This window comes from Henckelia pumila, chromosome 3 (assembly GCF_033568475.1).
Source record: "Henckelia pumila isolate YLH828 chromosome 3, ASM3356847v2, whole genome shotgun sequence".
Classification (NCBI taxonomy): Eukaryota; Viridiplantae; Streptophyta; class Magnoliopsida; order Lamiales; family Gesneriaceae; genus Henckelia; species Henckelia pumila.
In genome coordinates, this window is record NC_133122.1 from 190,983,290 (window position 1) to 190,994,749 (window position 11,460).

At 24.8% G+C, this 11,460-nt stretch overlaps 1 protein-coding gene and 1 long non-coding RNA gene across 2 annotated transcripts; one reads left to right on the forward strand and one right to left on the reverse strand.

Moving 5' to 3' along the window:
* Positions 1–2,571: 2,571 nt before the first annotated feature.
* On the reverse strand, positions 2,572–4,001 carry LOC140886376 (uncharacterized). The gene is made up of 3 exons (XR_012151534.1): positions 3,928–4,001; positions 3,412–3,525; positions 2,572–2,770 (listed from the first exon to the last, which is right to left on the reverse strand). It is a non-coding gene; the product is annotated as an uncharacterized lncRNA (long non-coding RNA).
* Positions 4,002–9,419: 5,418 nt separating this feature from the next.
* On the forward strand, positions 9,420–9,974 carry LOC140890218 (uncharacterized). The gene has a single exon (XM_073297977.1). It carries the CDS (start codon positions 9,420–9,422, stop codon positions 9,972–9,974), a length of 555 nt encoding a protein of 184 aa, XP_073154078.1.
* Positions 9,975–11,460: the final 1,486 nt, after the last annotated feature.

Here is an 11,460-nt window from a genome sequence, read left to right on the forward strand (position 1 = left end):
TTTATGTTATTTTGTGACTTACTCAAATTTCTTCTCATTAATATTTGTTATTTCCAATAATTTTTAGTGTGTTTTATTTCATTTTATATAGCTCATTAATATTTGTTATTTTCAATAATTTTTAATGTGTTTTATGTCCTTTTATATATTATTCAATAATAATTAATTAAGTCTATTCACGTGTTTTTTACCATTATTATTTAGTTAATTAATTAAGCAAATAATTCTTAATATAAATTATATAATTAATTTTATCCTAATTTATTTCTTTTAATAATTAATATTGTTGTTATTTCCAATAATTTTTAATGTGTTTTATGTCATTTTATATATTAGTCATTCATAATTAATTAAGCCTATTCATTTATTTAAGATATATTAACAATTATATTATCTATTATTACTACTATAAATATATGAGTTTCATAATTAATTAAGCCTATTCATTTATTTAAGATATATTAACAATTATATTATCTATTATTACTACTATAAATATATGAGTTGAATTGTAAATTAATTTATTTTCATATGTTTTATGCCCTTTTATATATTATTCAATAATAATTAATTAAGTCTATTCACATGATTTTTTACCATTATTATTTAGTTAATTAATTAAGCAAATAATTCTTAATATAAATTATATAATTAATTTTATCCTTATTTATTTCATTTAATAATTAATACTGTTGTCATTTTTAATAATTTTTAATGTGTTTTATGTCATTTTATATATTAGTCAAACTCAAATGTCCTCTCATTAATATTTGTTATTTCCAATAATTTTTAATGTATTTTATTTTATTTTGTGACTTTACTCAAATTTCTTCTCATTAATATTTGTTATTTCCAATAATTTTTAGTGTGTTCTATTTCATTTTATATAGCTCATTAATATTTGTTATTTCCAATAATTTTTAATGTGTTTTATGTCCTTTTATATATTATTCAATAATAATTAATTAAGTCTATTCAAGTGTTTTTTACCATTATTATTTAGTTAATTAATTAAGCAAATAATTCTTAATATAAATTATATAATTAATTTTATCCTTATTTTTTTAATTTAATAATTAATATTGTTGTTATTTCCAATAATTTTTAATGTGTTTTATGTCATTTTATATATTAGTTATTCATAATTAATTAAGCCTATTCATTTATTTAAGATATATTAACAATTATATTATCTATTATTACTACTATAAATATATGAGTTTCATAATTAATTAAGCCTATTCATTTATTTAAGATATATTAACAATTATATTATCTATTATTACTACTATAAATATATGATTTGAATTGTGAATTAATTTATTTTTATTTAAAAAATTAAATTAAAAACACTTAAAAAAAGTCCATAAGTGTCCTTTAAAATATGTATATATCTATTCTATATATATATATATACTACTATAAATATATGAGTTGAATTGTGAATTTACTCAAATGTCCTCTCATTAATATTTGTTATTTCCAATAATTTTTAATATATTTTATGTTATTTTGTGACTTTACTCAAATTTTTTCTCATTAATATTTGTTATTTATTTTTTCTCATTAATATTTGTTATTTTCAATAATTTTTAGTGTGTTTTATTTCATTTTATATAGCTCAATAATATTTGTTATTTCCAATAATTTTTAATGTGTTTTATGTCCTTTTATATATTAGTCAATAATAATTAATTAAGTCTATTCACGTGTTTTTTTACCATTATTATTTAGTTAATTAATTAAGCAAATAATTCTTAATATAAATTATATAATTAATTTTATCCTTATTTATTTCATTTAATAATTAATATTGTTGTCATTTCTAATAACTTTTAATGTGTTTTATGTCATTTTATATATTAGTCATTCATAAATAATTAAGCCTATTCATTTATTTAAGATATATTAACAATTATATTATCTATTATTACTACTATAAATATAATATTTGTTATTTTCAATAATTTTTAGTGTGTTTTATTTCATTTTATATAGCTCATTAATATTTGTTATTTCCAATAATTTTTAATATATTTTATGTCATTTTATATATTAGTTAATAATTATTAATTAAGTCTATTCACGTGTTTTTTTACCATTATTATTTAGTTAATTAATTAAGCAAATAATTCTTAATATAAATTTTATAATTAATTTTATCCTTATTTATTTCATTTAATAATTAATATTGTTGTCAGTTCCAATAATTTTTAATGTGTTTTATGTCATTTTATATATTAGTCATTCATAATTAATTAAGCCTATTCATTTATTTAAGATATATTAACAATTATATTATCTATTATTACTACTATAAATATATGAGTTTCATAATTAATTAAGCCTATTCATTTATTTAAGATATATTAACAATGTCATTTTCATCATTCATATATGGTTCATCATGCATCCCAAATGCTTCATGTAACATTCCTTGCATCACCAATTCATGCTTAGTATTCTCAGAAACCTCTTTCTCCTTAGACAAAGGCTGGAACACGTTTATGTCATCACGAGATTGTACAATTGGTTTTTCCCCATGAAAATCCCAAATATGATAATCTTGTAGCATACCATTTATGGTCAGATGCTCATATATTGTCGCACGATCATGATTCGACGAGTTAATGCATTTGCAACAAGGACACGGTTTCTTGACTTCATCAGTTGTGTCTGCAAATGCATAACGTAAAAAATGTAAGACTCCCACTCGATACTCAAGACTAGCACGGGGGCAGTTCATCCACGCCTTTTGCATTATCAGATCCTGCTCAATTATTTTGAAAAATATAAGTACTTATATAATAACGAAGAACTCATCAAGCACTAAAATAAAAATATCATAAAAAATATTTCGAATAAGTGAAAACGTACAAATAAAGAGAAGAATTTTCAAATTTTAATTTAAAATAATATCAATAATTAAACCCAGTCAAACTCGTATTCACAATCAAAAATCAAATATCCAAATTCTAATTTGTTACACAAAGAACCTAAACCTTGAAGATTATTTTAAATTAGCAAATCATGTCCATACTACAAATATTTGATTAAAACAAGACATACAGATAAGTGCATAAGCTTGAATTCCACAAAATCACAATGTCTAAAAGCTTTTGAAATCGCAATTTTATATAAATTTACAATATCAAGATACATATCAAAAGAACATTCTATAGTATAGTGAACAAAGAATAAACAATACGTTCCATTATTTTCTTTTTGGAAGAAAACAAACGAAGAGAAAGTACTCAAGACAATAATTTTTTAGCTGAATTCACTACAATAAAATCTTATCATCATACCAAATCACATAAATTTTCATATATCCATCACTTATATTTCTAACATCAATACCCATGGAATATATGAAAATCAAAAGAACAACAAACAGAAATATAAACTAACCTTGATGTGGGTAATAGAAGGGCATTCAAACTTGGTAGAAATCTGATGATTTAACGGACGATAGGGCTGTTGCTATTTTTGTTCTTCCATAGCGTGTTTAGGTCCTTTTTACCGCTGCCAGTGTCAACAGAAAATAAAATAATGTAAAATCTGTTTTCTAAAAATCATGTGAATGAGTAAAAAACACCATGATATCTACTGGTACACTTATTGACATATTATCAAACAAGTTAAAAGCATAAACTGTAGCCCATGAAACTTTTACGTCCAGTACTATCAGGCACTACATCGTCTATCATAAAGACATTAAACACAACATCTGAATCATTATTGTCGTTCCGAAATTGATTTTGAACATTATATACATACTACGCAAAGAAAAAAAACTACAAAAGCAGCAACCTATACATAATCTGAACACCTATTTTAGTTTGTGCTTAGATTAGAGATAAACAAAATAACAACTCTGCAAGAGTGAAGGAAAGAACAAAACAGAGCACTGTAAGAAGAACTTACCAGAATGGGTGGTTAGGGAAATCTGATTCTATTTAGGGAGGGGAAAGAATACCAAAAAATAAGGTGAAACGAAGTTGAGATTTTTCAAAAAAAGAAACAAAAAAATGGTAGATGATCTTGATTTTGATTTTTGCGAATATTTCCAAGCCTTTTTGTTGTGCAGGCGGTTGGAGGTGGAATGGTGGCGACAAGTGGTTTGCTTCTGGAGGGAAGGGAGAGGAGAAAGAGCCAAAGAGGTTTAACCGTTCAAGCCCAAACACAAAGGGCCTAGATGCTAATTGTTTTATTTTTTGAGTATAGTAAAATACCTATATATATATACGCTATATATACATATATTATATGTATGTATGTATATATTATTATTATTATTATTATTAATAATAATAATTTATATAAGTTTTTTTTATTTAAATGTATAGCGAATCCACCTATGGATTTTTAGGTGGGTCAAGTCTAACAATGAGGCGTGTTCGATTGTGTCTGGGTCCTAATTTTCTTTGACGAGATGGATTCCGAGTATAGCCAAATATGTTCCGTTGTAACTCCTAAGTAGGCTTTGACTTTCAACTATAAATTAAAGCTAAGAAAACCATCAAAATTAATAAAAGCATTTAATAGGAGTGTTATTTAAACACTTTTTTAAATTAAAAATGAATAAATAGAACTGGTTTACAATAAGGTACATACAAATTGATACAAAAAATATTTAATATCAGTGTTTTGTAAAAGTGCTATTTGAAGTTAACCTATAGAAGTGTTTTATGGCATCGGTTCACATGAAACAATGGTCAAAGTGTCCAATATGAGTGCTTTTATGACCGTTTCTAAAAATTAAGGCAATACAAATTAAACGATAGTAGAAATCGATTCTATTGCCTGAACTTTTACGAACGGTTTAGAGAACGATTTGTATAAACCGCACCTAAAAGTATTTTATAAGAGTGGTATAAAAAGCGATCTAACAAAATAATGCAATAGAAACTGTATATAGCAACAACTGAATAAATCGTTGCTAAAAGTACTCATTAGAAGCGGGCTCAAAATTGTACCTAAAGGTTAGCACAATAGGAGCGAATGATAACAACGGTTTACAAATAATTATTGCTATAACTATTCGGTAAGACCAGTATCAGAAGTGCTCCTAAATATTATATCAATAGAAACGGTTGATAGCAGCGGTTTGTGTAAACCGATGCTACACACACTCTGTAGTAGCGGTTTCAAAAACGCTCTTAAAAGATCGGACAACACAAACGGTTCGCTCAAAATCGATCCTACTATGCAACTTTCAAGAGCGGTGTTGGAGCAGCTCTTAAAAAACCGCTTCTAAAAGAGGTATTTTTTGTAGTGTTACTACTATAAATATATGATTTGAATTGTGAATTAATTTATTTTCATTTAAAAAATTAAATTAAAAACACTTAAAAAAATGTCCATAAGTGCCCTTTAAAATATGTATATATATATGTTTTTTTTGTGTTTTTACGTTGTTGTCCTCTTCAGCTACAACTATAAGCTAGAAATAAAAGTTTTGAACCCCTGACAACTCAAACTGGACAATAAATAAGTTGAGGTTCTTGTTCTTCGGCAAAGTTACACAGTACATATCCACCAATCATTGAATGAAGTCAATTCGAGAAATGAAACTTGTTTCTTACTTGATGTTTTATACTATTTTTTATCAATTTATTTTATACTCGCGATTTACGATGATTTTCATCATGGTGGTATGTTATTCTGAATCTGAATTAATTAACTCGTTATACGCTAAATGTCACCATTGGTTGACTCTCCCATTATTGATTCATTAATTTATTTTCCTAAAAATAATAAATCATATTTTCAATAATTATTAGAAACAAATAAAGATTATATCGTATATAATTCCCTTGTCAAAACCATCAAATCGAATTATGCAAATATTAAATCGAGTTTTGAGCTAACATTCCAACGTGGTAAGCCCGTTACAGAACTACCAGAGAAACTAACAATATCGTGACTAAATTTGGCTTTCAAAAGATGTAGTGAGATTACATTCACCTGAGTAAAAATAAAGATAATCGTATTGTTATTATTCATTTAGACTACTTGGAAAAAATATTTAACTTGGATAAAAAAAACGAAATGAATTACACAAATACTTTTTTTCAATAACCACAAACCAATCAATCGAATATTGATTAATACGTAATAAATTGAATTGACACTATTAAAAATAGTCATTTTTCTTAGAAACTGAAATATACCAATTCTTTATGGAAATTCTTACACCAATTGGACCATTTGTATCTATATGCATCAATTAAGATCCCTATTCATGGATATCTTGGTTTGAAAAATCAAGATAAGATTATCAAACCACCTCTTAACGTTTTCATTTATTTAAGATGTAATAAATGTGCTGAAAAAAGTCACGTCATTGTTTGATTTCACAAAGAAATAAAGTATAATTGGAAACAAAAAAATGTTTTATTGGATATGACGTCAGTGTAACTATACTATTTGTGTATTTAAGTAACTTATATGATCAAGATCCAATATCGTGTACATCGATATTTTTACATCGATTATATCGTTTGATTTTACTATTATATCACAGATTTTGTTTTCAATTTATATAAGATTTGACAAATGAAAATTTTGTGTTGAATTTTTTGTGATGTAAAAAATTTATATACAGATATTAGCGTACATGTAATATCACGTTTTTTAATATTATTTGTATTCTTCAGACATTATTCGATATTTATATATATTTCGTCTATAAAATTCCTCGTTCATGATTTGTCACGTGCAACGCACGTGCATCTCTCTAGTGTATATATATATATATATATATATATATATATATATATATATATATATATATATATATATATATATACTAGGCATAAGCACGTGCATTGCACGTGGTAAAGCAATGAAACCGATATTTCATATTAATAATTATATATATGTTAAAAGAAATAAATCGGTCAACTCTATGTTGAATTCAGCTGAAAAGGACAAGAGCTGAATTTAGGCAAAAAAGACGATAAATAATAGAATAAAAATGATATGAGTCTTTATTTATAAACGAGACACGTGTTAACGTTTCTACTGTATGATTGTTCAAGCAGCAGCGGGTTTCTTGTTGTAAGACGCAGTCATTCTGTTAATATTTTTTTTTGCCCCAAACTTTGTGAATTCGCTTAATTGAATTTATCGTTATTCCTTTTGTCAAAACTTATAGGCTATAGCACACCAAACATAAAATCGAATATTAATTTAAAGAGATAATAATATTTATAAATTATAATAAATGTGTTAACCTCTCACTATACTGATACAAATGACTTAAAAATAAAGTTCTAAAAAGCGTGAATTGTGATGAAACATCACGAAAGTTTCAAGCATTAGAAAATTAAGCGAGCTTCATACGAAATTAAGGATGGATTTTTTTAGTTTTATTATAAATCTAATTATATCAAGTAATTAATAGATTAAATAATGTATAAACTTAAAATTGAGAATAAATGCATAAATTTTCAAGTTATAAAAACATGAATATCAAAATTACTATTTGTGTGGAGAAAAAATATTAGTAAAAAATAGTGTGTAAAAAAAACATAGACGTTTAAATAATACATCATTTAACTTCTTTTTTTATCTAACTATCCATATACTGTTTTGTAAGATTTATTGAAAAAGAGTGTATAAAAAACAAGAATATTTAATTAAATTCATGATTACAACTCAAATAGACTCAAACATTTATAGTTTATCTCAAGTATTGGACTCATCATGTAAAGAAACGTTTAATTAAATTCAGAATATTTCTTTTGCTACTATTTGTCATAAGCAATTATTATATCTTTTGTAAAGTGTGAAGAAGTTATTATACGTGGAAATAATCTTTTCCAAAATTTTCAATATTGATTATAATAGTGTGTTGCTTGCTAGGAGCTTCAGTAGTCAAAGGTAAGATTAATTGTTGAAGTAGATTTGTATAACGTCTATGTCTATCAATTTAGATATTGGAAACCAAAACAGATGAATATGATATAATTGATATTTTTATTTAAAAATATAATTTAAGCATATAATTTATGGTTAATGACTACAAGTAGAATAAAAAAATTAGAAAATTAGAAGATCTGAAAAAAACATATAATTTTATTTAAACATATAATTTGTAGCTAATTACCACGAGTAGAATAAAGAGATTACTTGTTATGCGGTTTAAAAGATTTAAGTTGCACTATTAGCACCAGTTATAGCATTTGGTAAAGATACAAGTTTTCGGTCTTATGATTATCTTGTAATATTAACAAAAAAAATTATTGTGTGATAAATGATTAAATATATTTTGTAGAGAAAATTAAATCAAATAAAAAAAGCAAATAATAAATATCAAATAAGAAAAAAAAAGAAAATAATAAATAGTATATGTAAAAATATTAAAGTGTACAATAGAAAAATAATGTATAAAAAATAAAAATATTTAAGATAATTCACAATTGTTACTCATATGTTTATAATAGTAATAAAATAGATATTAGATAGATTATAAAAATTAAAATAAATAGATATTAGATAGATTGGAAAAATTAAAGTACACTATACAACCTTTTATTTTAAGTATTCATATACTATCTTATAAGGCACCGTTTAGTTTGAGTGATAGGATAATTAGTATGTATAGTATGTAGGATGGTAAGAAAAAGTTTATAGATAAATATTATATTGTGATAACATATATGTGGTTTGGTGTAAGTGGTTAATATAGATATATAAATTGTATTGTGTTTAGTATAATGTATTGGAAGTGAATGAATTTCCTGAATTACCCCCTGCCTACCAATATTAAAATAGGTTAAATTTGTATTTTCTTGTATAATATTTTTTTTTAGTCTTTTTAATATTTTTTAATTTTACTTGGAGAATATGATGAAATTATTTGTTCTTTGGTAATTTTTAGTTTGCCATCAATTTTATTTTCATTTTATTATATTTGAGTGTACTGTTGGTGAAATCATATAAGTTACATGGTTTCGATTCTCTAGAAAAACATAAAAAAACTAATCTATATTAATTTTTAATTAAATTTTCTAAGTAAACCAAGCTAACAAAAATAAATGGATACCAATAAATTTTAACATGCATGAAATAGTCATATAAATTCCACGTTTAGCCTAGCATTTTCAGAGATGAATTGAAAAGGGCAAATGAGTAATTGGACGCTACCGTCCAAAATCTATGATGTAACTTAGGAGTAAATAAAATAATATTCAAATAATAGTTAGAAATCCGTTTGGTATTTGTCAACTAGTGGGTGCATAGTGAGAGCAGCTTCTTCGTTTAAACAGTGGTGGAATTCTTTCATTGTCAATCGCTCTGTTTCTGAAATTGAAAATGCAACTATAGTGTTATGGGGTATTTGGAAAGCTCGGAATGATGTAGTGTGGAATGGGAAACTAACTTCAGCAACTATAGTGTTCCAGACAGTAATGGATCAGCACAATCAATGGCTCAACGCTAATAAGAGAAATGTAAACATTGCAAGTTCTTATATACAGCAGAATACTACAGTTTGGTGCCCACCACCAACAAATTTCTTCAAATGCAATGTAGACGCAGCGGTTTTTAGAGACCCTCATCGCATGGGATTCGGGTGTATTATTCGTGATTCACTGGGTGTTTTCTTCTCGGCAGTGTGTGGTACTTTTCCTGGCTCGTTCTCTTCGACCACAGCCGAAGCTTTAGCTATTCGCGAGGCTCTCAAATGGATTAAGGATCTCAATCTTACAAATGTTATTGTGGAATCTGATGCGCTCATTGTCGTCGATGCGTTAAGGACGTGGTTTTCGGATGTTTCTAGTTTGGGTTTAATTTTAGAAGATTGTAGTTTACTTGCGTCGGAACTACATTCTTGTTCTTTCTCTTTTGTACGTAGATCAGCGAATCAATCGGCTCATAGCTTAGCTAGGTCGACGGGTTCTTTGTCTGATTTTGATAGGCGGGTGCTATCCCAGCCTTTTGTTTTTCCTTCTGTAATTGTTTGATGTTATTGAACTTGTTTCTGTTTCGAAAAAAAAAAAAAAAGTAACAAGGACGGTTCGAAAAATAGTTAGAAATCCCTTCATGCATTAAAATAGTAGGCACAAGAACCCTCATTAAAATTTAATATAATGCACCGAACCAATCACAAAGTGGGATGAATAAAATAAAATAAAAATCATCTCTAACATCGAACAGTGTCTAAGGCACCGTTTGGTTTGAAGTATGATATAAATAATATATAGATAAGTAATATAATGTAATAAAAATAAATAAAAAATGATAGTTAAAATAGTATTGGATTTAATTGATAGATTATGGTTTATTTGATTTGATTGATTAAATTGTATATAAAAATGTTAAATGACTATTTTGTCCTTTTAACAATAAATAAAATAAAAATTATATTATTTATAAGGGATAATATAGTAATTTGAGTTCAATGATTTGATTGATGTGAGATAAGTAATTAATGATTTGATTGATGTAAAATAAATAGTTAATATATGAATAAATAATATGATGAAAAGAACGTGAGATGAGATGAGATGAGTTATACGTATATTAGTAATATGGTGAACAGAACGGTGCCTAAGAGTATTATTAGTATTACATGTACTTGTTTATATGTGAATTATAATATCGAATAAAATAAATTAGAAAGTATGGTAAAAAAATGTAAGAGAATATTAATAGTTTTTTTTTTATATTTGAAAGATTGTATGATATACTTTTTAAATAAATGAGTGCATGATAAATAAATTAGTTAAATGAAGAGTCACATAAATAAATTATTTAAAGAAAAAAAACATTAATTATTTAATAATGAGAAAAAGGTAGTCAAGTAAATTAACAAATGAACTTACATAAATAAATTATTGAAAGAGAAAAACACATTAATTATTTAATAATAAAAAAATATAGTCAAATAAATTCACAAATGAACTTACATCTTTATATATTGATAATGATAAATAGTAGATGAAAAAATATGAAAGTGTATAATAGAAAATTAGTGTGTAAAAAATAAAAATATTTAAGTTAATTCACAATTGTTACTCATATGGTAGTAATAGTAGTAAAATAGATATTAGATAGATTAGAAAAATTAAAATAAATAGATATTAGATAGATTAGAAAAATTAAATTAGTGCACTATACAATTTTTTTTATTTTAAATATTCATATACTATCGTTTAAGAGTATTATTAGTAATCCATGTTCTTGTTCATTTGTGAATTATAGAATCGAATAAAATAAATTATAAAGTATGTTAAAAAGATTTAATAGTCACATAAATAAATTGTTGAAAGAGAAAATTACATTAATTATTTAATAATGAGAAAATAATAGTCAAGTAAATTCACAAATCAACTCACATATTTATATGACGTTATTATAATGAGATGTCAGAGGCTCTTTTTATATAAGAACATGATATTATATATTAAATATATACAAAATAGAAATATGTGCTTAAATCTATCTATC

Bases quoted from the DNA above. Each gene is read 5' to 3' on its own strand.
- LOC140890218 (XM_073297977.1), top strand. From the start codon at position 9,420: ATGGATCAGCACAATCAATGGCTCAACGCTAATAAGAGAAATGTAAAC.